This window comes from Scardinius erythrophthalmus (genome assembly GCF_964197995.2).
Source record: "Scardinius erythrophthalmus genome assembly, chromosome: 1".
Classification (NCBI taxonomy): Eukaryota; Metazoa; Chordata; class Actinopteri; order Cypriniformes; family Leuciscidae; genus Scardinius; species Scardinius erythrophthalmus.
In genome coordinates this window covers 46,144,271-46,170,467 of record NC_138221.1, presented here as the reverse complement: position 1 = coordinate 46,170,467, position 26,197 = coordinate 46,144,271, and the positions used below count along the sequence as shown (strand labels likewise).

Below are 26,197 nucleotides of genomic sequence, written 5' to 3'. Positions count from 1 at the left end.
GTTCTAAGATATATTGTGTACCTCAAGCAGGTATATTTTGTTTCAATGAGACAATCTCACCACCTATTTATAGAAAAAATATGGCAAATAGCAATAATAATAATAAATTGCTATTGTGAAATAATTTCCATGTCCTATTTTCTCTATCACTGTCAAAAAAAGAAACAATTGTTTCAGGTGTTACAATCAACAAATATTCAACAAAACTCTGTGCAGTCCAAAATATAGATATTTATTTAAATTCATGTAATAAAATACATGTATAAATTATATCCACTAATATATATATATATATTGTGTGACCCTGGATGACAAAACCAGTCACATGGGTAAATTTTTTGAAATTGAGATTTATACATCATCTGAAAACTGAATAAATAAGCTTTCCATTGATGGTTTGTTATGATAGGACAATGTTTGGCCGAGATACAGCTGAAAATCTGGAATCTGAGGGTGCAAAAAAATCGAAACATTAAGAAAATCATTTTTAAAGTTGTCCATTTGTGTTCGTGATTGTGCTGCATTCACTCACAAAAATAAATGTTTTATATATTTACAGTGGGGAATTTACAAAATATCTTCATGGAACATGATCTTTACTTTTTATCTTTACTTAATTATCCTAATGATTTTTGGCATAAAAGAAAAATCGATAATTTTGACCCATACAATGTTTTGTGCTATTGCCACATATACACCTGTGCGACTTATGACTGGTTTTGTGATCCGAGTTCACATATACATATACATTACATATCCATATATATATACACACACACATTGTTTTACACTATGTACATAAAGTACAATTTGTTTTAAAATCAACTTACATTCACATAAAGTACCAAATATACATTAAATTGCATATACATTAATATACATACATTCAACATGAGTTAATCTGTATTTTATATTGCTTGTTTTGGACTACATTTAACCATTGTTTTTAAAGCATGTCCTTTTTCCATTTCCTTATTTTATTTTCTGTTCCGCTTTTAGGCAACAGACAAAAAGAAGCTTCAAAGAGTTTTGCTTAGGTACCACAAACATTTCCCTGCAAAGTTGATGAAACTAAGATATGTCTGACATAAATGAACATGAACACATTGTTCAATAACAGGTAGATGGATGAGGTTTGAGCAGGAAAGAGCCTAAAGAAATTAACCCTGTAACACTCAGCACCAGCAACAGATCAATAAGGATCTCTGCTGCCGTAAAATGTAAATGCAATGCAATCAGCCATTAAAACTACAGCTAGTGCATAAATAAGTGACCTTGGGCTGAGGTAGCATGTCTCCATGGTGACAGCCTATGGAGCCATGTCTCTGAGGGAAAAGATCACGTGCACAGCACACAAGCTGCGGTCCCTGTAGACAGGCAAGATGAAGTGAAGCTATGTCATCATTGCTTTATACTCAAGTGTGCCAATTAAGGTAATACACTGAGGTGAACTAAAGCAGTAATTATGATCTGGCACAACAAAGGAACGCTTTAACAATCAATTAAGCAATACTGAAATTGCTACAGTTATGAAACATTATAATTAATGAATTCATTCAAAATAAAGAATATATTTGGGTCTGTAAGAAACAGCAGACAGATTTTTACAGTGGTCACGCTGCAGTTCTTCCCTTAAAAACAGGAAGTTCATCTGTTTAGGCTGGCATTACTAATACTGTGTGGGTGTGGAAAAACTTTGGTGTTTATGCTGTTTTGACTGCTCACTACCCCATAACCATGACATCATGGTCAACCTGAGTCAACAAGTCTAGCAGCTCTCAAACACATGAGTTTCATCTCCAAGCTAATGCCTAAATCAGGCGTCTCCAACCCTGCTCTTGAAAGGCTACCTTCCTGCAGACCTTGCTTTTCAAATTTTGTCCTGCAATTACAGTACAATACTTATTTGTACAGTACCAAGACTGATTTGTTAAAAGTATTGCTATACCTACTAAATGCTACTATTGTGCTCTAATCTAGTGCTTTGACTGCTACCTTTTGAGGAAAAAAAATCTCAAACTTAAATTATCTTAATTTTGAAAAGTCAGATGCAAAAAAGATAGAGATATGTGATATTAATTTCTGAAAAAACATAAACCGAGACGTAGCAAGCTATCGATATGTGTACAGCAACATCATAGTTAACCTTTACTCTGCATCAATATATTTGCAGTGAACACCTCTGCCAAGGCTGGTTCTCTGCGGTCGCCCGAGGCGAATTAGGCGAGGGAGGTGGTTCCATGAGTAAGCCAGTCGGGCGGAGACCATATCGAGGGTGATGTCACTAAATTCTGCCCACAGGTTGGAGGGTACCGTCTCCTTCACAAGTTTGGGCAGAGCGACAGAGTCTGGCAGAAGCCCATTAACGCCTCCGAGGAGTAAATGGCAAAGAGCCCGAGACTGTAGGCTCTCCCTTAGACTGCGAAGAAGATCATCCAGCCGGTCCACAAGGTTGCACTCGTCCCAGGCCTCAGGGGGCGTACTGAGCAGCAGACGAAGCCAAGCGGTCTTCAGAGCATAGGACGAAAGCACTCCTCCCCATTCAGCTCCGGACTTCAAGTCCAGCGTCTCCCCGCTGAGGTTACGTACCTCTTTTAAGAGTTGAAGGCACTTCAGATGACAGGAGTTGGAGGGCAGTCTACCTTTCAGCCATGTTAACAGTTTCTGCTCCTGTCTGGGAAAGTACACTGTCCAAAGGTCTTCTCCTCGCTGACCCTGCCGGGATGCCACCAAGAAGGCACCATCACTGAGAGGAAAGGCTGGGATCAGCCGAACGCCCATGGAGATGTGGCAGCAGACATAATCAGAGCGGGGTGTCAGATGGAGGAGAACTTGCTGCTCCTCACTGAGAGACAGGCTGAGGGAGCAGCGCTGCTCAAACATGTAACGGAAAGTAGCAAGGCAGCGCTGGGTGGCTGTGTAAAACCAACGCTGTACAGAATCTGGGCTCATCCTATAGACACTTTGAGCATTGTGCAAGTGCATAAACGTGTCCGTGAAGGCCTTGTGACGGCGTGCCCACTCCGCCTTGCGAGGCGTGTTCAGCGTGCACAGCGGTGGCCCTCCATGTTTGTCAGTGCAAACGCTGGCCTCCAGTTTCAGCCCACGAGGTTCCCGCAGAGGCACAAGGATGTCGAAGCAGTCAGGTGAGCCCACCTTGTGCTCCTCATAGGAACTGCCGATCTGGATGAAGTCACCACGGAAGGCCAGTGAAGACTCCGGCGGGACATTGGTGCGACCCACCCTTACAAGTTCACTCACCAGCTTGGCAACATGGGCTTTGCTGTGGCCCAGCACATGTGGAGAGAGACGCACATGCCTCTCGTAGTGATCGTCCAGTAGCTCTCTCTTCGAGACACCTAATTTTCCCTGCCCCTCCGGGACTTTGTGGAAAGCCCCCCTAGCAGAGCCAGGTTGAGTTGAGCAGTACTTTATAAAGATGTAACATAAGATAAATGCTAGGATGTACTTAAAGAGTGTGACAGCTCCAGGTCCCTGATCAGAGCAGTCGTTCCCTTGGTCCTCAGATCCTCTGATGATGTACTGGTGCAGTAGCAGCAGAGCGGTGAGAATGCAAGTGACCAGCGGCCAGAACAACCTGAGGTTGAGTGTGTAAACGCTCATCCTCCTCCTCCAGTCCACTCCAGCTCTGTGGGAAAAGTTGGGGCTAGCCCATGCTTAACCACTCATCCAGATGCTGAAAACAAGACCGAGCTGTTCTTTTAGCCCTCTCGAGCAGAAACCGTTGTGTAAGAGGAAGTTTGCCAAGTGAAGTTTCTTTACAGATGCAGCGTGTGCTGAGGGCAAGAGAAGTCCTCTCGTTCAGGATGTTTGAAAATCCCCCCTTTTGACAAAAGTGAGCACTGTGTGAAAGGGGAGAGCAGGCTCTCAGTGTGTGAGCTCAGAGGAAATGCCAAACTCTTGAGAGAGAGGAATTTCTGTTTAAAAAAAAGAGGCGTTCAAAACCCAGAGCCTGTCCACACTCCTCCTCCCTCTTCTCTTAAAGAGACAGATCTCAAAATGGGAAGTGCTTACTGACAGAATGAGCCCTTGGCTTAGATATTTACACAACATGAATATACCACATGCATGGATTGGAAAAAAATGTGACCAAAAATCAAATGTTTATGAATGTTAAAAAAATGGTGCTTACACTTAAAGTATAAGTTCATACAAACACTCATACTCATGTCAATCCAAACTTGTGTTTTTCTTTTCACCGTGGAACACAAAAGTATGTTCACTAATACCATCACACAACTCCTTTTGTAAAATGACTAGAATAAATTATAAAAGATGTCAGTAGAGGTGTGGCCCTAGTTAGCTACACAGAAGGCCATTGAGAAAGTTTACAGAAACACTGCGCGCGCACAGCATTTCTCTTTGAAAGGTTTGTTCACAGTAAGATCTCTGTATCTTTATAAATCCATATCAACCCCTAACCTCAGCACGAGCCTTCCCCCGGTCACCCCTGACCCTGTGATCCTGAACAAGAAACCACTGTCATCTCTCTTCATCAGTCCACAGAGAGCTTTTGTACTGCTGTATGGACATAAGCCTTTTAATATTATCTTGCTTTATGGACATAGGTTTTTAGAATGGCTTTTTCAAAGCTTAGTCAAATACTCCTAATCACATCTATCACAAATGCATAAAGCCCTGTGTACAGTGTACAGAATTTGAATTTAAACTTAAGCAAATAGTCAGTTAGTCCGCGGTTTCACGTCATATCAGACACACTGAGGTAGCCACAAACAGAAAACCACACCTTTCCCACCCAGTGCATGTTGCTACCTCTGCCCTCTGATTTCAAAACAGTGCCCATGGCCATGAAAGTTAGCATCAAGTAAGGACACTCACAGAAACACATAGCAGCACCTGGCTAAGTCACACAAACCTGTATGACCCGTCAGAGGATAAACACAGAGACAGCTCGCTAAATACGGATGGCTGAACTGTTTAAATAACAACATAACTGGTCTGTTGGAATTTAGAAGAAGCCTGAGGAAGGAAGTGATCTTCATTATAGGGAACTTGAAAAGGCAACGGAAAGGAGGCAATTACTGCAGCGTTTCTGTCATGTACCTTCTTATCAATCTTCTTGAGCTATTTTGATAGTGATGCAGCTCACTCTAAAAATACCAAGCTGTCTGAAGGGGATCGGCAACTACAAAACAACAGATAAATGCATTAATGATTTGCAGTTACAACTAAGTTGAACGCAGCTCTCTTACTGTAAAAAGAATGTCTTGTGGTTAGCATCTGTGTCCTGAGGGATACAAGTCTCACAATACATGATTCATAACACTGATGCATAATAAGCTTCTGAGCACAACACACACACTGTCTGAACTTGTTTGTGCTAATAAGAGAAATTCTTAAGAACTTTAATACTCTTAGTCATTACTACTGGTGAAGGGTTGACAGTCAAAGATCCAGAGATGTTTTGTATATATATTCTGCATTTAAGTCTATTTAAAAGAGCTTTAGCTGTAGTGTGCTACTAAGACGTAAAGACATGTGATCTGTTCACAATGAGCAACTCATGCAGTGTTTCCAGATGGGTCAAGCTTCCTCTGACACAGACTTATTATGAGAATAAAAGATTGCGTGGCAGCTTCTGCATTACATTAAGCAATGCAAATGCTTATATGGAAGATATGTTTAGAAAGAAAAACCTTCTGAAGTAGGACAGAAGGACAGTATGGGACAAGAGGCAGACTGTGGGTAATGGGCAGCTGAAAGCCTCAAACTTTTAGCCTGTTAAGGGTTACATGTGGTCACAGTTGATGGTAGACTGGAAGCTGAGGAGTACTTGTAGTTACACAGGGATTGCATCAGCTTCCTTCTCTCTGAATGCGAGTATACAGTAGTTCTGCCCACTAACAGAATCTGCCAAACTAAACAGGCCTCTCAAGAACTCTTATCCAGTACAGTCAGCATAAAAGACTCTAGACGAAGAGGAGGAAGGGGAGAATAATTTGTGCACTTCTCATAGCCTGTTCTCTTCTTATCAAAGCTTCAAACTAAATTTACCAATTGGCAACATAAAAAACCCTCAGACACAGTAACTGAAATCCAGGCTCTCGTACTCTCTGTGGAGTGTCCAGGCTGACTTCATGCCCTCATAGATTAAGTCATGGGAACCACAGGGAGATGGAGACAGCTGTTTCCCACGTCTCAGATTATATTACATGTTTTCCGCCCCTTGTGATAACTTCCCCTAATATTGTATGCATACATCACTGATAGTCCCTAGATATTCTAAGATAACAGATGAGCATATTTATAGCATGCCAAATATGTTTATTATATCTGTGGTATTTCTCCTCAAATAAAATACAAATTTTAACAGATGGGGTACAGATTGCCCTATCATGACCGGTGGCTGCAAATTACCTTTAACTTAAAAGGCAAAGACTGCCCTCTTGTGTTCCAAGTGGTCTGTGCAAACACACACGTCCTGTAAAGACATATGACTTTAATGTCAACACAATAGTGATAAAACATTACAGTATGTTATTTCTAAATAAATCCTGCTGGGTGAAATAAAATAATACAGGCCATGTATAAAATATAACAAATAAATAAATTTTAAACATTTACACTGCTGTGAGGAAGAGCACCAGAAAATATGTCATGATGAAGTATGTAATATGCACCACTAGTGTCACTAAACTGAAACTGCAAATATATATACATACATATTATATATATATAATTTTTTTTTTCTGAACATTTCCCCTGTCTCCCACTGGCCAGACAAAGAGATATTAAACAATGCTCAAAGTGGGTCAGCATCCCCCTTCCCCATCATGAGTACTGGCACTTTATCCCCACTTCAGGCTTTGGTAATAAAGACTATATATATAGTCTATATATATATATATATATATTAATTATATATTGAAATATAGTCATGCCCCAAAATTATGCTGTGTCAGCTAGGGTGGGATGTTCAAACGTACAGAGCAAGCACCACAATGATTTTGGAGAAATCAACCCAAAATGGCTTACTGAATAAAATATTGAAACACTGAAAATAATTACATCAGTTTTAAAGCTACAAAAAGTAGAAGCCATATTTACAAGCTATCAGAGAGACTTTTAAATAATATTCTTTTTTTATATTCATACTCGTTCTGAGACATAAATTGCAGCTTTACAGCCAGCCTGTATGATTGCTTTCATCAGCTGATATCCAGGCACCTGCAAGAAAGACGCACAATGTGTCACTAATACACGCAATGGCAGAGCATGAACATATCTGTGGCTCTAGAAAAATAACTATTAAAACAATTCTTGTTATTGAGGTTTTATATTTTAATATGCTAGTTCATGCAGTCACAAATTTAGGGCTGGGTGATGTAAAAAAAAAAATATTCGATCAATAATCGCCTTAAAAAATATCACGATATACAATTATATTGTCTACCCGAGCCCCGCCCCTTCCCCGACGGAGACAACACTGCCGACATACACCGTAAACACACATCATGTTGAGTTTGGCTGCATTTTATCTAATGGTAGCCTGAGATTCAGTTAGTTTAATCTAAAAATTGAAACTTTAAGGTTTTATTTTGTTACTGTAGCAAGGTTTGTTGATAAGGGAAGGAGGTAGGAATCGGCGAACGTTGCACAAACTTTAATCCAAAAATAAACAAACACAATCATTTTTCTATTTACAGTTCATAGGGCTGCCATAGACTCCCACTGGGGAGGAATAATAATAAGAAAACTAATGGATACAATAGGGACTTGGCCCCTAATGATGTTTGATAGGGAACGCATCTCCAAAGCATAGTCGCACACACAGACACAGGTTGCTGTTAGAGCAGTCAACAAATAAAATACAGATTAGGCTAATTAAAGTTACAAAAGTTAAGTCAAGTTCAGTGAGTGATTTTCTTTTTCTTTTGTTCTTTGATTAACATTAATGGTGGCAGCGGGTATATAGCTATTAGGCTGCTGTCAATACATGGCTCCAGTACGCCTACTGTTTTTCTTTTTCAACTGTTTACATTAACATAAGACAAAACCAACTGTTTTTACCTGGATATTTGTCATTTTCCATCGACATTGTCGATGATCGTCTGGTAACTGACTGTCATAATCGAAGTTGTGATACTTGCGAGACATCGTCGATATACGATAATATTGTCATATCGCCCAGCCCTACAAATCATGTTACATGCCATTATTCAGACTTACTGATTCAGCATCATGCTCAAGTCCAGTGTCATGGTGCTCCATTTCATCATCCCGAAATTCTTTAATCATCTGACAATAAGAAAAAATTAAGCAAGAGCTTCATCACCATTCTAGTTTCTTTGTGTGTAAAGTATGAAGCCCACCATGTCTTAAGGATTTGACCCACCTGCAGCAGTTCTGTGTACTTCTCAGGATCTTTCTCCATAAGAGTTCTGATCTGACTGTTATAGTGCTCTGAGATACTCTCTTCTACAGCCACAGTGCAGGCCATCGCCCCTTCTTTTCCCAAGAGAGCAGAACCAGCTCCTGTCAAAAAATAAACAAATAAACAAATACATCACACCAATGCTACATTTTACATTGAAGACTCTTTCTAGTACACAAAGGGTTCTCACATCTTTTGACCAATGATTTTCCATGACGACTTTTCCAGTTATCCGTGATAGCATACTAGAAATTTTAACAGTGGAACAATTTATTTATTTTGATTAACTTATACCTTTTCCAAGCCTGAATAATACTATTTTACACTATCCCAATATTTCCAGGTTTTGGGGGTACCCTGTGCACATAAAAAAGTTTTGTGTATGCACCAACATATTGTATAAAACAAATGAGTTTCCTGGACTGAATTCTTGAGAAACATTATTTTCTAAAACAGAAAAGAAATAATGTAACAGCCACACTCACCAAGAGCAAATCCTGCTATATTCCACAAAGGAAGCAGGAGGGTCGGACGCACCCTGTTGTCACCCAGTATCTCATTAAACTTACTCAGGTGCTTCTTCTCTTGATCCCACATTTCCTTTAACAGTAATTGAAATGTCATCAGATGTTGACATTCAACATCACACTGAATGCATAATTCCATAACACATCAGACCTCAATGTTGGTCTTAATAAAATAATAATAATAATAATAATAAAAACTTCCAGTAACTTAAAAAAAGATATAACTTATTAATCCTTCCACATGCAAAATAGAGAAAAAAAGTTACATTTGTGTGTCAACTGTCAGCTTTGGTTTAGCTAATACCTGAATGAGTGGGCGTATTTGTGTGAAGCCGAGAACAGCCATCTGACCAGCATAGATTCGGTTGGCACCATATTCTCCTGCATGGTCCACTCTCATCATCCTGTGAAGCATGGCTTTTTCCTCTTCATCACTGGTGGGAGGCAATACACTATACCCCCTTACAAATGGCACTGCAGCTGAAAAGCACATAAACATGCAAAGATAAGCAAGTTCTTTAACTCAAAAATCAGAGAGAACATTATGTTCTCAAGTGGACTGTTTAAATGCAGGAGCTCTGAGCATTACAACAAATAACATTAGAAGAATACACATCTATCGTGATAAACACCAAACATTTTCCAAGTATTGATACATTTGACATACATAATATATTGTTAACATAGCCTGCGGTCTGTCTCTAAAGACGCTTTATTAATGTGCTTTGCTTTTCATTTTCATGTTTCAACTCTCAAAACTATGACATTTGGGGAATTTTTATTTATTTATTTGAAGGCTAGAATCTGTGGATTTAATTCCCCGAGAGAAGTATTACAAATGTGTTGTCATAAGGAAAGTTATGAAACTGCTTCATTGATACTTACATATGCTGTTTATACAAGGCTGACCCGCTGTAGGTAAAATAGTCTGTTGAGAACCACGAAGCATAAGCTGAGGTCTGACAATCCTTTGCATGTTTGCAATTTGTGTTTGATCACGGAAAATTCGTCAAATGTCATTGAAAGGAGCTGGGGGTTGTGGTCGGCGTCGCACGCATGGCGTTACTAAACACTGTAATCGGCGCTTGAAAATTACGTCAATGACCGGCGTTCTGAAAGCGTTACCTTCGCGCTCAGGTAAAGCCTTTCGTAAATTGACTGAGATGAAGTCGTTTAGAACTTACTCAATACCATATTTTTATTTTATTCATTTGGATTTAATGCATTTTTAAAAATAATAATATCTTGCATTGGTATTGTGGAAATACCTCCTTTATATTCCATTGTCGCCGTGTTTGGATGTTAGTTATTTTGTTATTTTGAAGTAATATAGTAGTTTTAATAATTTGATCATTTCATATTTTAAATATTATATAAGTCTGGTGTTCAATGATTCAACAGGCCAATTTTTTAGTTCCATGTGAGGGTGTAGCTGACTCTGTGAAGACATAGGCCTATATGCCCAAAACGTTTTGGTAAATGATTAACAAACAATGCTGTAAATTACGTTTATTTGTTTCTAACATTTTCTGTAGTTTGTTGTTATACTAATATTTTAATATCACTACTATTATTGTTAGTCTACTCGTATTATGTTATTTAGTATCCTATTTGTATCCAATTTCAATTCAATTATACTTAGTCCTATTCACTTTAAAGGTTACATCCGAAAGTATCTACTAAACAAAACCTGATGCCATGTTAGTTCACACATGGTTCAAGAACTAATAAAAATTGATAAAGAATAAAAAGATAAAACAAGATATTTTTATTAAGTAATGGAAGTTCCATTCCATTCCATCCATTCCATTATCTTTTTATTCTTTATCAACATTAATAAGTGCTTGAACCATGTGTGAACTATTATGGAACAGATTATTTCTTTAACTGTGTTGTATAGCACACTTGTATTTGGATGGTACTCTGTTGGATTTGTTGATTTTCCTGTTGTTTGTATATGAGCTGTCGTTCTGGACACAACCGAGTGGGCGTCTGCTGGTGGGGGTTGACAGCGCTCCTACTGCACATCTGAATGCTGCCATCACTGAGATCAGACAGCCGGCCTGCTGCTGCTCAAGAACCACTGAACAGTTCAAATATAGGGTAAATAATTTGAGAAGCAAACACAAGTACACAAACACCCACAATGACTTAATGTTCTTATTTCTCCTCTGTCTTTTTCTCTTTTACTCTTCCCATTAGGCAGAGATGGATGGTTGGATGTTAGACTGAAAGCTTTGTTTTCCTTTTTATTTATATGAAGTACAGTAATATATAACCGGTTTTTATCTCTTAATAGCGTATACTCATCATCATAACTATAATCCAATAGATATTGCGTGTAAATTGCATGTAGTCACTTTACCTCATCCCTCCACAGAGTGGCACTCTCACACAGCAAAATAGCAGCAGTAAACCAATTTGAATTGTAATTCACCAATATAAATCTATTTTCAGAATGAATGAAATGAATTTTTCTTGTGAAACTGGGCTTGTTGAAGTCAGTTAAGGATATCACTGGCAGAAAATGTTGTAGAAGAGAATTCACATTAAAGGCAAAGATAAATCCTTGTGATCACAGCTATCATCTATGCTTGTTTGGGCATTACCTCTACCGTTGTATTCAAGACAAAGGTATTCTTTTCAAATAATTCAAGTATATTCGTTTCTGAGAGATTTTTTTGGAAGATTAAATTCCCAGGGATAACATCAACTCTGCACTTTAAATGCCTGTTCTGACCAAAGATGGTAACTAAAATCGTTCTAATTCTTTGGGGGTACAGAAATCCAACCCACAGCTATAATGATAACTGCACAGAGGAATTTTTTTCCAGCTGATGAATGATATGCATTTAAAGCATCAGGTGCTGTGTAACTGCAGCATGTGCTACAATAGGGATGCACCGATATATACATTTTGGCTACAATTAAACATAATTCTTTATATTTGAAAGCCGATTACCGATATATTGGCCGATAAATATAAATCCAAATTTTATTACATTTTTGAGAGCCTGATTGCAAAAAACAAAAGTCTCACCATTAAAAGCCATCTCCCAAGCACACAATTATAATGTTCTCATTATAATTTTATGTAGCCTATATGACAAAACATGTTGCACTTAACTGTATTTTCCTTTTTTGAAATGTGATTCCAATGATATTTCAAGCAGTTCAAAACCGTCATGGTGAACAGTACGCATCTGAAGTGTCTCAGCTGGAGGAAATATTAGTTATCAGCTTTAATATATCGACCAAATTTTCTTATCGGGCCAATAACATAACATCATAAATGAACATATATCGGCCGATACCGATATGGTGGCCGATATATTGTGCATCCCTACAATAAACAGAACATTATTGTGCATCGGTATGGATGCTAATATTAGCCTAGTTGGTATTAGTGGTGTGAACGGGCCTTAAGTCACCTTGGATAAATGTGTCAAATGCGTAAATGTAAACGCTGATCCATTTTGTTCTTAACTTCAGCGCAGTGTCTAGCCTTGTGTCTGGTTCAAATTTGAACGAATAACATGTCACTAACATTGGGTAAGATGACCTGGACTTCTTAATATACTGATCTGAAACTCTTTATATTAGCTTGAACTCTCGCAGATCCCACATATTAGGGCAACCTTTGCCCAATGCCCTGCTCAGATGTCTCTGAGATTTTTCTTCTTGGGTGTGTCCTCTCACAAATGACCACTTCTCCTTTTGAGAGCTCCAGTGAATAAACAGTTAAAAACAGAAAAAGAAATAATAATAATTTTGGTTCACAGACAGAAAAATAGTCACACAATTTCACACTTTTAAGAACCCTCCAAAATATCTGCTGTAATATAATGAAATATTTCCAATTTATGTGTTGCTTGTTTTTGTCCATATTTTTCTTGAATATATTTTTCAATGACCATCACTACAAAAAGTTGCTTTTTGGCATCTATGTACTGGCATAATTGGCATGAAGCTAACAAGCCAAACCTTGAGCCACAGCTTTTTTTGGGAGATCTGTGAACTCTGAAATTAGCTTACTTTGTCCTATCTCAGTTTATTGAAGTATTTTATCTCAGTTTATTGAATGTACAGCATTAAATACAGGTGCAAACCTTATTTATTTGGAGTGTGTGTCAATATTAATTGCCATTTCCCAGTGGCGTGCATGGACATGCATACACACGCTCAAATGCACAAATACAAAACAGCGTAAGCGAAATGGGAAATATTTCCCTTGCAGTGCAAAATAAATACACTAGGGAAAGAAAAGAATACTGTTTCAAGCTCCAGTATGGGGGAAATCCACACACCTGACTTAGTATACCCACAGTAGCATTAGAAAAGCACTTGCCATCTGCTTACCACCTGTCCATTACATTGTGCAACACTGCTCCAGAGATATCTATTAAAGAGATGTTTAGCCTGTTGTATTATGTATGGCTTTCCATGTAAATGCCACAGCACATAGAGAAAGAAACCTTTGATCAGTGCTCTTATTTGATGATAATGGGGCTGTAGTGTGAAGAATGGAACGAGAAACAATTCACTCCTGCTCTCAACCACTGAATTAAGGTCTAAGAACAGACTTGTTTTTATTTTTGATGTTTGTTGGTAATATTGCTTCAGTCTCTCGAGGCGTGCTTTATACAAACGTTGCTCTTTGAACTTAAAGGGATAGTTCACCCAAAAATGAAAATGCTGTCCTCGTTTACTCACCCTAATGTTGTTCCAAACCTGTATGACTTTCTTTCTTCTGCTGAACACAAAAGAAGATATTTTGAAGAAAGTCGGTAACCAAACGACTGATGGACCCCCTTGACTTCCATAGTAGGAAAAAAAATACTATGGAAGTCAATGGGGACCAGCAACTGTTTAATTACCAACCTTCTTTAAAATATCTTCTTTTGTGTTCAGCAGAAGAAAGGAAATCATACAGGTTTGGAACAACATTAGGGTGAGTAAACGAGGACAGCATTTTCATTTTTGGGTGAACTATCCCTTTAATGACTGGATTGCTGGAGCGTTAAAAGAGATATCAGTGATAGTTGCTTCCTTGTCAAACTTTTAGTTTGCCAATTATAGCTTAATTTTTTACTGATAAATTGGCATTGATGTTTCTGAATTGTGAACTGTGAGTATTGCGTAAGCTGGAAAGACATCGTTCAGTGCCTACTGAAGGAGTTATTCAGGAAAACATGTTTGCCAGTTCTTTGATGCTGTGATTCATTATTCATTCTTTATATCTTCGTCTCTGTATTTCAGTTCCCATTGTTCAGCTGCCCTCTTCGGGCATTAGGAATTTCCGAATACATATTACAAAATATTTACACAGGTCCGTTTCCAGCTTATGGCGAACAGCCTCGGCTCTCATTTGAGATTTTGAATACACCAATACACACAGAACCAAGCCTTCAGGCTCAGTAAAAAGGCAAAGGTATTACTACGAAATTGCAGAATAAATATTTATTTCAAAATACCTCAGCAGTGGCAGTCAGTACAGACAGTGTGTATTGTTCATCTCTGCCCTGATGAGGGAGTAAAAAAAAATACTCAGAAGATGGTTTGACTGAATAACAACACAATGGCTGCCTGATATGAGAGCGGATTTAGCCTGCAGGAAGCAGAAGCAAACTGTAAACACACATCTGAGGCATTCTACTGACAGAGAAAGCAAACAGTTTAAAGTGTGGGATATTATTAAAGAAATAGTGCTAGATTTATTACATTGGTAAATGTATATGCAAACATTTATGATATCAATGATAACACATTAGACGTATAAGCATGTGTAAAAAAAAAGTTACTATATGATTTTGATTAAGTAAAATGGCTGACTTATACATTGTTTAGCAAACTTGCTGACTCATAGGAGACACCATCTTGTCCCACACCTCCAGCTTTATTATAGCCCTGCCCATAGGACACATGGTGGCCCTGATGTCCAGGCATTTACCCTCAAAGTTAATGCCTGACCCATTGGCCTCCTCCCTCACAAAGCCCTGTTGATTTTTTTGATAGTACATTTCTTTATAAAGGCCCTGGTCACACTCCTTTCCTTTTGGGTAGATACCTACTGCAAACCAATTCTTATACAGATTGTAGTCCCAGGGGACAGAAAACATTATGGCCAGGGTCTCAATGTAGTCATTTCTGTTCCGCTCGAACAGGTCGTAGGTCAGAACCCCCACGCTGCCGGTGGCGTGAGCGCTGGTCTTGCTGAAAGTGCATACTTCAGTCTTGAGGGGGCGCACTGTAGGCTGAGGTGGGTTGAAGGTTTCACCACTCTCCAAATAGACCCTGTGGGATTTAACCGCATGAATAATACGCAGGCACACACACACATTCTTACTGCTACAGAACATGCACGTTTAAAGGGATAGTTCACCCAAAAAATGTAAATACTATATACTCACCCTAATGGTGTCCCAAACATGTTTGACTTAATTTGAATACAAATGAAAAAAATAAGTATTTAAAAAAAAAAAAAAAAAAAAAGAAATTCCTTAAAATTAAAGTTTATGGGGTCCAACATTGTATGTTTTCAGAATATCTTCTTTTGTGTTTCACAAAAGAAAAAGTCATACGGGTTTGGAATGACATTAGAAAATGTCAATTTTTGGCTGAACTCTCCCTTTAAATGCATTTCACACTCCTTTCCTTGAATGCCTATACATGTTAAGAGACAAAGTTTTAGTTTTGAATGCTTGGTTAAACATTAGATTTGCTTCTGGTTGTAGTCTCACTTTGGGTTGATGAGGCAGTAGTTGTTTGTCAGGTTGGTGATCTCTATGGTGGCGTGTCTCCTGCTGCTCACGTTGGCAGCAGCAGCCTCAGCAGACTCAGTCATGATGGTGGACGATAGATCTGATTGACGGCTGAAACGGAGAGAAGTAGGGAGGAGAGGGATGGTGTGAGAAAAGAAGTCTGCACCTCAGTAAAAAGAAGTGGAAATTCAGTTTTGTTTACACTACAGGGCTGCAGTGAAAATAACTTTTTCTGTGATATAAAGTTTGCAGTCATAAGTTAATTGTCCTCTTTTTGAACTACTGTGCTGAATTAATGTGTTGAATTCAATAATTTATTCTTGAAAAACACCCTGTTCTTGTGTGTGTATGTGCAAACACTACATAAAACGTTGAAGCATTAGGTTAAAGTTCACAAAACTCTACTCAAGTTCTTTTCTGCCCCTCTTTCATTACTATTCTCAATATTAACTAGCGAATAAACATGGTCACAGTAATTACACGCAGAGACCTCTGCCTCAAAAACCACTCTGCCTGTAGCAATCTTCAATTTTATTATTGTGTATAATAGTGTCGTTAACTGAATAAACTGTCTTGCCATGTTATAATTTTAATATGGAAATAAAAGGATATATTAGCATTCAGTTTTGATTATTAAGTCCATGAGACTGAAGGCTTACCTCTGTGGTACTCCGGAGTGCGAGTGTGTGTGTTGCTCAGTAACGGTGCGCTCCAAAATAGTCACTGTGTTTTTACTCTGTCCCTTTCCCTGTATTCATGCGCAGCACCAAGAACAGTACATGCCTACCTGAGAAAAAAAGCATGCTTATTCAAATTTAGTGTACACCCTCTTTACGTACGGACATGGACGCACACGCATATCATCTCAAGAGGCATCACTGACGTGTGGGAAAATGCTTGGAAGAGTTTCACACCCATAGCTGTTAGATTCCTTAGACCAGAACATTGCATGCACAGATTTGTCTCAGAAATGACTCAGTTTTAATACATTTTAGGTGGGGCTTCTTGATTGATTGATAATTATTTGTTTTTATAGCATTTAGTACAGTAATGATCGTAGTTTGCTTATTTTATTGCGAAACGAGTAAGGAAAGGGTTTGGATGGGTATTTTTGTTCTGTTATATGTTTTGAATAACAAGCCCAGAAATATTCTCACTCCATTTCCTGCTTGAAACGCAGTGTTAAAAAAGTTGTTAATGGAAATTAAAAAAATGAAGGCAACTGTTTGCACAGATTTTTTTATTATTTTAACAATTGTCTATTCAGATTTTATTACGTCTAAGAGGTTTTAAATCGTTCAGTATTTTGTGCTTCTTTTGATGTTTCCTATAAGAAATTGATCTCCCTAGCAAAGACAAGTTCATGGGTTTGATTCCAAGGTAGTGCATGAACTTAGGTATACTTATTTATGAATTTATATAGAAATTATATCTATATAATTTAATAAATGTGACGCTCCCATTGAAAACAATTGGAAAAATACGCTAGCCGCGTGAAAAAAAGTCCTCAACGCCTAAGAGACATGCCAGTGAAAATCAAGAAATAGTTGATTTTTGAGGAGAGCGATCACATTTATCTTCTTAAGTTGAAAAAAAAATCTCAATATTGCAATAAATCAAGGTCGACACAACAGCCTCTTAAATGTCTATAAACGCTCAAGTCTCAGATTAAGCTCAAGAGTTCAAAAAACCCACATCTTTTAAAAAGGTCTTCAATAGGCTATAATATTAATAAAATAATGTTAACTATAATTAAAGTCTAAAAAAGTAAAAGCCTACTTGCACTGGACGTCAGTGGCCCTCATCTCAAATATAAAACACCTGAGATTCAGCTACTAGTTGCTAATCCTTTCACATTCATATAAAGTAGCCTTGTTGACAAGTTTGGGTAAATAAGGGCAAAACGCATAGTACTTTCAATGCCCTCTGCTTCTTTTGTAGCAGAAATAAACCGCTGAAGAAAAAGTTAGGTGCCATGTAAAATGTAATGTGTAATTGCATTACTCGTCACAAATGTATTGGTGGAATGAGTACATATATTCAGTTATGTAGTCAAATAGAGAGTAAAAGTTGCTAATATCTTTGATACTCATAGTATAAAGTAGCCAAAAAGATACTTACTGTAAGTACAGTTGGCTAACTAATTGCATTTACCCAAATACTTTACACCACTCATATATGTGTGTGTGTATATATATATATACATACATGTGTATATATATATATATATATATATATATATATTTATTTATTTATTTGTATATATATATTATATTTTATATAGTGCAAACATAGAATAAGTATTCAAAACAGTTTTTATTTCAACAAATTCTTGGACAGCATAAATGCAGGTATTAATACAGACATCAAAACGTGACATCAACATTTTAAAAAGCACAAAGCCATGTTTATTATTATTTTGCATATGATGAATAAGATCATGTAAAGTATATGAAAGAATTTTTAATCACTGAGTTAAAGCTGAATTTGTTTATTATTTAGCCCATCTTATCATACAGCTCTAGCTTAATAATAGCCTTGCCCACAGTAGACATGGTCGCTCTTAAGTCTACTTTCTTTCCTCTGTGAGTGACTCCAGATCCCCCTGCATCTACACGGGTGAACTGGCTGAAGTCCTTTCCCTCATACATGTGCTTGTACAGGGCCTTGTCACATCCACGGCTGCTCTCAAACAAACCAATGCCCATGACATTCTTGTAGAGGTGGTAGTCGAAGGGAACAGAGAACATAATGGCCATGCGCTCAGTGCACATATGATTCTGCATGTGGGAGAGGTCATAGGTCAAGATGCCCACAGCCCCAGTGGCAGTGTTGTCATCCTTTGTGAATGAGCAAACCTCGGTCCTGGCGGTGCGGATGGTGGGTTGGGGAGGATGGAAACTGAACCCACTGGACATGTAGACTCTGAGAGAAGTTCATAGTTGACATTTGTCAATAATGTATTACAGAAAATGAATAGTAAATGAAAGGAATTTGCCCTACAATAAAAAATAAAAAAGGTCAGTCCGCTTCAATAGCTGCATTTTTTTTTCTTTATCAGTCTATCTGGTAATTTAGTTTAGGCTACTTTTTAAGTTAAATGAATGTAAATGTAAAATATATCTGCATATGCTCAGGCATAATTTTCTCCTTACTTTGGATTGATAAGGCAGTAAACGCTGCTAACATTGGTGATCTCCACCGTACAGTTCCTGTTAGTGTTTATAGTTGCTGACACGGCCTCTGCAGTCTGCATGTTGGCGTTTCCTCTGTGAGGGTTAAGAAAAAAAAGATAGAAAATTCCTTGTGAAAAGATAATTGCATTCAGCAAAGTCAAAGTTTCATTTACTCTTTTACTTATGCCAAACCTGTATGACCTTTTTTCTTACATTAAACACAAAAGGAGATATGTAGCAGAATGTTCAAGCTGCCCCCCCCCACCCCCAATACAATAAAAGTGGATGGGGGGCATATTTCATCACCATTCACTTACATTGTATTTAAAAGCGCAACATGGACATTCTGCTTCATTAAGTAAATTACAGAACTTTAATTTTTTAGTGTTTTGTTTCCTTTTAAGCAATTTATACAGCTTAGATACAACATTCTAATCAAATTAATTAGATTGCAATGTGCTTAACATTTACACACCAATCAAGGCAAAGCATAATCTGTCTTCATGTCAACTAGTAAATGTGTGACAGCAGGTACAGGTAGACAGATGAGCGTTTTCTACATTTTTAGCTAAGGCGTTAAAATATCTATAATAACAGGCCTGACAGCATGCAGAATAGGCAAGACACGTGCGGGCTCCATATGGCTCAGAGAACTAAATTGTTAGCAGAGACAAACAGTGATTCAGTGAGCTGAGAATTGAAGACATGCACCAGCAGACATAAGCAATGAGACTTTTCAGTGCAGATGAATTAAGGGTTAATGCTCAATTCTGTATTTAAGATAAAAGCTTTTTTACTTTTTCTTTTTACAGCGCACACACAGAGCTCAACACAAACTGGTTAATAAGTACCTGACAGTTACCTGCTAGTAAGAGATGCTGCTGTTGAGAGAATTGAGGGTTTGCTGCTCTTCTGTTTCAGCGTATGAATGACAGAAACACTTGCAGACACACAAACACCTGCTTGACAAACACAGGCGTGTCCTCTTCTTTCCCCTCCAATGCTGATGGAGAAAAAAAAAATGGTAGAAACATTTGTGGGAGAGTTTGATGAGAGTTGACACGGTTAGATTGACTCACTGCTTCCATAAATCCACAAAGCTCTATTCAGAGAATTCATGGGCACACAGCCAGTAAAAAAACTAAACAATCACTGATTAATTCTACAACAGTTCATATGTTAAAGGATAGATTAAGGACTCCGTGCCAATGAAAACAGCATGACATAATGTGGTTATGAAATGCTATGTTAGTTACAATGCAAATATTGATAATGATGAAAAGTACCAAATCCACCAACGCCCAAAACCTTTGTGAAAAGTAAGAAGGAATTAAAGAGGTTTTAATAACAGGGTGTAAGGACAGTGGGAGATTATTGCACACTTGTGCAATGTTTACCCTACAGTACATTATCAAAACATGTTAGAATGTCTCTCTCCTAAGAGTGACAGTGTGTGATTGAACATGTCATGATCTGATGAAGCAAGAGAGAGTGAAAACACACAGCTGCACCCTTAGCGTGTTAGAGCGTTGAGTGTCCAACTGCATGTACAGGCATTTCCCCTTCGTTCCAGTACATTTTCAAACTCACTTACACATCTAGATAGACTTGCAGAAACACATTTAGGATAAACTTACATCTCTGACAGAAAGTTCAGGGCCCTCATTTATTTTCCAACAGGGGGCAGCAAATAAACACCTATTCACCCCGTTTATCCTCTAATTATGAAATCCTTAATCTGAGAAACAGAAAATCAAAAGCTAACTTTATGATTAGATGTATTTCAGTTAGTGTGAAGTGTCTTTTTTTGTGTCCCATAGCAGAAAGACATGACAGAAAGAAAGTCATACTGGTTTAAAGCAACATGAGGGTGAGTTAATGATAATTTTTGATAAAAAATGTTCCCCTGACCCTCAGATCTGAACCTAAATGAATAATTCACCCAAAACTAGAAGTTCTTTGATTATTTACTTATTTATTATTTAAATATCTTCTTTTGTGTTGAGCAGAAGAAAAGAAGTCTTGCAGATTTAGACATGAGGGTGAGTAAATGTGGCAGAATTTTCATTTTAATTCTTTCCCCATCCTCATATTTGAACTTGTTTATTTTGTGTTCACTGAAAGTACATTTAAAGATTCAACATAGCCGTTGAGCATATTTACATGCATTAATACAATAGTATTCCCCATAAGCCATTGATTTATTTTCCCCCTCTTTACAGTGACCAAGAAAGGCTCAAAGCGACTTTTGGAACTAGTGCAACTATAGCTATCCAATAAAACACTTGATTCACATTCTCTCCACCAGCCAAAGTAATTCACCATCGGCTGAATCCTTTCAAAGGAAATCAAAAGCTAACCTTATGATTAGATGTATTTCAGTGTTAAGTCCACATCCCATTACCTGAGCCAATGGAGGCTCTCTAAATGCATAGAGCTGCCGTGCGTCTGAAGGGCTAAAGATTAATCCCTGGAGCCTATGGAGCCATTCACAGGTATAGGGCCTTTCAGATGATGGACTAATGGGGTTTGTGTGTGTGTGTGTGTGTGTGTAAGTGTGTGTGGTGGGGGGTTATGCAAACAGAAGTGATTACACACAGTCAGGCTGTATGCAGCAATCGCTGTGTGTGTGTAAGGGTGTTGAAGTTGTCGGTTGATTGATTGTTAAGGGGGGTGAGAGGTTCCACACGCTCACTTTGTGATGAATAGGCTGTCAGATGCCCTCCAACTACCCAAACAAGGCCGTGGTAAAACAGGCATTTAAGTGATTACACCAAACGTGTAAATATTAAACGTCCATTACGGAGGGATTATGTATGCTGCCACTCCGCAGATGAGAGGCGAAGGAGGGAAAAAAAGACAGTGATGCGGGGATGAGAGAAAAATGTAATAGAAAAAAGGACAGGTGCTCAAGCTACGTATTTGTTGTTTCACGCCCGACTAATGTTTTTTCTGTTTATTCTCCACAAGGACCAAATCTCAGGCATTAATCACATTTTGAGATCACTTGAGGTGCGTTTGGTGTGTGTGAGGGCAGTTTGTTTGTGTGTGTGTTTGTATCTGACGCTTTAATTTGTCCGGGCATGTTACCGCATCCCCAAATTCAAATTAGCCAAGATAAAGAGCATTTACAGAGATGCAGTGGGGTCTAGGGCTAGGGAATGTGTGATTATTTATCTTTTATTTAATGATGATTTGTGCAGTGTGCCCTTTCATTCCTCTGCAGCCCGGTAATCGATAGGGCGGCGTGCGACATGAATACATTTGAGTCCTCTCCAGGTTGCAAGAGCGAGGCTGTAACCTGCAGGAATTATTTAAACGCACCTGTCAAACAGACAGAAGACTGAGAAGATAGTGATGTCCTTGAAGGGATACAGAATTATATTGGATATTCAAGAACTTGCACTATTTTGACTCAAACTAGTTTATGCCAAAGGTTCTGCTGAGAGTGGGAAAATGGTGACAGGTTTGATTTGTAAAGTGTGTCATCACATGAATTATAAATAAATAAATCAAACAGGGCAAGTTGAACAGTTTATAAACCAAACTGGGATTAAAAAAGGTTAAAGGGATAGTTCACCCAAAAATGAAAATTCTGTCAGTAATTACTCACCCTCAAGTTGTTCCAACCCCGTAAGACCTTCGTTCATCTTCGGAACACAAATTAAGATATTTTTGATTAAATCTGAGAGCTGTCTCACTCCTTCATAGGCTTCTATGGGACCGAAACTTGCCGGCCCAGAAAAGTTAGTAAAGACATCGTGAAAATAGTCCAAGTGACTACAGTGGCTCAACCATAAGTTTGTCAAGCGACGAGAATACTTTTTGAGCGCAAAAAAACAACAAAAATAACGACTTTATTCAACTATTCATTTTCGTCTGTGTGGGCCTAAATGAATTCACGTAGTGTAACAGCGCAGCGCTTCTGTGTTGTATGTCACCACGTAGGCTCACTATTCTCGTAAAAAGTATTCTCATCGCTTGATAAACTTGTGGTTGAGCCACTGTTGTCACTTGGACTATTTTAACGATGTCTTTACTAACTTTTCTGGGCCGGCAAGTTTCGATCCCTTAGAAGCCTATGGAGCAGTGAGACAGCTCTCAGATTTCATCAACAAGATCTTAATTTGTGTTCCGAAGATGAACGAAAGTCTTACGGGGTTGGAACAACATGATTGTGAGTGATTACTGACAGAATTTTCATTTTTGGGTGAACTAACCCTTTAAAGTAAAATATGTAAATAGTGTAAAATATGCATTGAGAATTATGGTGTGAGGTTGCTTTGTGCATGTGACTTCAATATATCTAAATTTTTTATCAGTTCTATAATTAAAAATATATATATACTCTTGTAGTATCTAATGCTTCAGAAACATATCCATTTAATGCAATTTTCCAACAAATTTTTTTTAGTCTTGTCGGACGTTTTGAATTCTGCCTCTTGAAGTGACAGCCAATCCACAAATCATTTTCTTTCTTTCTTTCTTTCTTTCTTTCTTTCTTTCTTTCTTTCTTTCTTTCTTTCTTTCTTTCTTTCTTTCTTTCTTTCTTTCTTTCTTTCTTTCTTTCTTTCTTTCTTTCTTTCTTTCTTTGTTTACGTAGTATAGTTGTCATATTGGGGACAACTGTCTTTTTTCATTTCCTGTCTTTCATATTTTTTTGTCTATGGTTTCACAAGTCCCTATCTCCCTCATTCCATTTATCTTTAAAAATGTCTTTTACAGTTCCTGTTTGTCTTCTCATTCTCTCTTTCTGTAAGATTCTGTCATGTTTTGGCTCTGCTACCTCTGATTGCTCCCCAAAAATTGGCTCTATAGTCTCTCAATTTTTTAAAGCCAGGGCAGTTATCATACCATTGTTTCCATCCTATTTGTCTCTTCCTTTTGTTCTTCTGTCAGTGTAGCTCCTCTTGGTTTTTCAGGAGGACAGTTCCTTTGTGTTACAGGGGCTATTATGCTGTCCTCTACAGTATTTATAAAATAAACACCAAAGCTTTACTTAAAGGGATAGTTAACTCAAAATTTCTGTCATCATTTACTCACCCTCATGCGGGGTTGTCAGTTGTTTAATATTTGCAGAGACTAATTTGTTTCACATGTTCTGTTAATTTACTTTTGTAATGTTATTGCATTTGTGTTCAGTGGTAGATAGAGTAAAGCTTTGGTTTCAGTAGCTACGCTTCACACACTATGATAAAATCCGTTCAAAATATCATATATGTTTTGATATCCTCCGACTGGGTGGAATCATAATCTGAAGCTAAAAATCAGAGTCTGTGCCCATCATACACTACGTGATTTTTTTTTTTTTTGTGAAATCTGTCAACTTAAACTACCCGAAATCTGCTGAATCTGAAATCGGACTTTCAGCAACAATTGTCGACAAATCGTAAATCTGAAAATCGGGGCAAAAAGCTTAGCAAAAGTTGTGTAGTGTATTCCAGCCTTAAGTTGACATGTTTTTGTGGAGTTACTCATAGTCAGGAGAATGTTTGTTGGGGGAGCATCAAAATAAAGTGTTAACAGATATTAAGCAAACAGTCTACTAATACTCTAACGAGAGTTAGTTGACATAGTTGCAAAATTACTTAGTAGAATGTCTAAAGTGGACCATTGCAATAAAGTGCTAGCAAAAATGTTCTGCCTATAAAAAGTAAAATGTTGATTATGTTGTGTTGACCCTCTTGCAGTTACAATTTTGATTCAGCAATACAACCTCATATGCTAAATAGCCAATATATTTAAAATAAAAAATAAATATCTTTTTAATACCATTATTAATTTATTACAAACGCCTATATAATTATACAGTATCATATCAACAACCAGTAAGGATATCTTTCAACCTGAAGTCTGTACATTCACAGTACCGGTTCACGGTTAATTTCGAATCAGACATAACCGAAAAATGATTGGCGGTTCAGTAAGAGTCATTTGCAAGCTTTGAATGAGTCACTGACTGAGTAAGTTTGAGTCAAATTGTGGATCTGTTTCTGACTCTTTTTTTGACTGATTCATTACAAATAACCTGTTCATAAGAGTCATTTGTTTGCAAATTGGACATTGCACTGTGTTCGCTGTTCACTGTGTTCAATGCAAAGCAAACGTTTTCCAGATTCTCATCAGTGCCAAATAGATTTTAAATAATTCATTTTATATTGATTTTTAAATTGTTTAATTGGATCTCATTCTTGTGAAGCGCTTTGAGATGCTACATTTAAAGGCGCTATAGAAAATAAAGTTTATTATTATTATTATTAAAGATTTTTAATTTGTCAAATTGTGATTTTTTTGTTGTTGTTGTTGCCATTGTCACCTTCTAGAGGCTGAATCCCTTTGAGGGTGAGTAAATGATGACAGAATTGTCAGAAAAGATGAAAAATGGAACCATGATGAGAAAAGGAAAAAAGTGTTGACTGAAAGGAGATAGAAAGGAAAGTGAAGAGAGGAAGATAAATCAATACTTTCTTGTCTTCCACTCTAGTCAACGTGCATACATGGGACATTTCCTCACCTTATATGTTCTCTCATGCCTCTCTGCTCCTTCATCCCTCATTCACTGGTTCGCTTTTCCTCCACAGACATATCCTCTCATCCCTCCTTTATAAGAAATATAATGCCATTGATCTGAAAACCAATGGGAAGCCTTTCTCTGTAAACACACAGCCGTTCAATAGGAGGCCAGGGACTCTATTGGGAATTCACGACCAGGTGTGTGTGTGTGGTGATTACTGTAAGTTGTGTGTGCATGTGTTCTATATCTGACTTTTGAGATCCTGAGTGGCTTAGAATCAATTATATATCTTATTGCTTTCCTGTCTTGTCGCCCCTCATCTCCAACACACGCACACATCATCCCAGTGTCGACCGAGGGCACGAACGCCCACGTGTGTGTGTGTGTACGTGTACTTTTTGTTCGATTTCTCTCACTCCCACCAGTGCAATTAAGCGTTGTGCTCAGTGGACGAGGGGATCAAAGGTGTGCCGGTTCTCTTTTGACTGCAGATGAATGCGGAGCGACGGCACAAACGGATCAGTGCAAGTGTGGTTATGGATTTCTGCCCCCGTTTCCACTCTCCCTAGTGGATCTGCCGCTCCCATCGCAGCGTGTGCAAATGTTTAAGAGTACGCATATCATTGCGTAGTGTGTGAGAGTGTGTGTCTCAGCACAGAGTGAGAATGTGTGTTGTGACAGGTCGTGGCCTTAAAGAGAGCGGAGTGCTTTCCTTTCCTCAGAATGATCCTAAATCATCAGCAGACACTTTAAAAGGCCACCACTCCGCTTATTACTCAGTCTCTGTCACTGTACATGAGTCC

At 38.0% G+C, this 26,197-nt stretch overlaps 4 protein-coding genes across 4 annotated transcripts; all 4 read right to left on the bottom strand.

Moving 5' to 3' along the window:
- Positions 1-794: 794 nt before the first annotated feature.
- On the bottom strand, positions 795-3,755 carry itpripl2 (ITPRIP like 2). The gene has a single exon (XM_081363523.1). It carries the CDS (start codon positions 3,622-3,624, stop codon positions 2,149-2,151), a length of 1,476 nt encoding a protein of 491 aa, XP_081219649.1. The 5' UTR covers positions 3,625-3,755; the 3' UTR covers positions 795-2,148.
- Positions 3,756-6,288: 2,533 nt separating this feature from the next.
- On the bottom strand, positions 6,289-10,052 carry LOC308689692 (5-demethoxyubiquinone hydroxylase, mitochondrial-like). Its single transcript, XM_081363537.1, has 7 exons — positions 9,829-10,052; positions 9,248-9,423; positions 8,902-9,016; positions 8,378-8,517; positions 8,212-8,280; positions 7,138-7,209; positions 6,289-6,463 (listed from the first exon to the last, which is right to left on the bottom strand). The coding sequence occupies exons 1-7, from the start codon at positions 9,917-9,919 to the stop codon at positions 6,407-6,409; spliced, it is 720 nt and encodes a 239-aa protein (XP_081219663.1). The 5' UTR covers positions 9,920-10,052; the 3' UTR covers positions 6,289-6,406.
- Positions 10,053-14,390: 4,338 nt separating this feature from the next.
- apnl (actinoporin-like protein) lies at positions 14,391-16,483 on the bottom strand. The gene is made up of 3 exons (XM_081368960.1): positions 16,364-16,483; positions 15,684-15,815; positions 14,391-15,237 (listed from the first exon to the last, which is right to left on the bottom strand). Exons 2-3 carry the CDS (start codon positions 15,785-15,787, stop codon positions 14,787-14,789), a joined length of 555 nt encoding a protein of 184 aa, XP_081225086.1. The 5' UTR covers positions 15,788-15,815; positions 16,364-16,483; the 3' UTR covers positions 14,391-14,786.
- Positions 16,484-18,001: 1,518 nt separating this feature from the next.
- Positions 18,002-19,870, bottom strand: LOC308699803 (DELTA-stichotoxin-Hcr4a). The gene is made up of 3 exons (XM_081380852.1): positions 19,743-19,870; positions 18,860-18,973; positions 18,002-18,629 (listed from the first exon to the last, which is right to left on the bottom strand). Exons 2-3 carry the CDS (start codon positions 18,958-18,960, stop codon positions 18,203-18,205), a joined length of 528 nt encoding a protein of 175 aa, XP_081236978.1. The 5' UTR covers positions 18,961-18,973; positions 19,743-19,870; the 3' UTR covers positions 18,002-18,202.
- Positions 19,871-26,197: the final 6,327 nt, after the last annotated feature.

What these genes read in the sequence shown, in the direction of transcription:
- apnl (XM_081368960.1), bottom strand. Translation starts at nt 15,787, where the DNA reads ATGACTGAGTCTGCTGAGGCTGCTGCTGCCAACGTGAGCAGCAGGAGA. An exon ending in TACTGCCTCATCAACCCAAA is followed by an intron (nt 15,238 to 15,683) that starts GTGAGACTACAA and finishes TAAATCCCACAG; the next exon opens with GGTCTATTTGGAGAGTGGTG.
- LOC308699803 (XM_081380852.1), bottom strand. Translation starts at nt 18,960, where the DNA reads ATGCAGACTGCAGAGGCCGTGTCAGCAACTATAAACACTAACAGGAAC. An exon ending in TACTGCCTTATCAATCCAAA is followed by an intron (nt 18,630 to 18,859) that starts GTAAGGAGAAAA and finishes AACTTCTCTCAG; the next exon opens with AGTCTACATGTCCAGTGGGT.
- LOC308689692 (XM_081363537.1), bottom strand. Translation starts at nt 9,919, where the DNA reads ATGCAAAGGATTGTCAGACCTCAGCTTATGCTTCGTGGTTCTCAACAG. An exon ending in GCCTTGTATAAACAGCATAT is followed by an intron (nt 9,424 to 9,828) that starts GTAAGTATCAAT and finishes TGTGCTTTTCAG; the next exon opens with CTGCAGTGCCATTTGTAAGG. An exon ending in AAATACGCCCACTCATTCAG is followed by an intron (nt 9,017 to 9,247) that starts GTATTAGCTAAA and finishes TTACTGTTAAAG; the next exon opens with GAAATGTGGGATCAAGAGAA.
- itpripl2 (XM_081363523.1), bottom strand. Translation starts at nt 3,624, where the DNA reads ATGAGCGTTTACACACTCAACCTCAGGTTGTTCTGGCCGCTGGTCACT.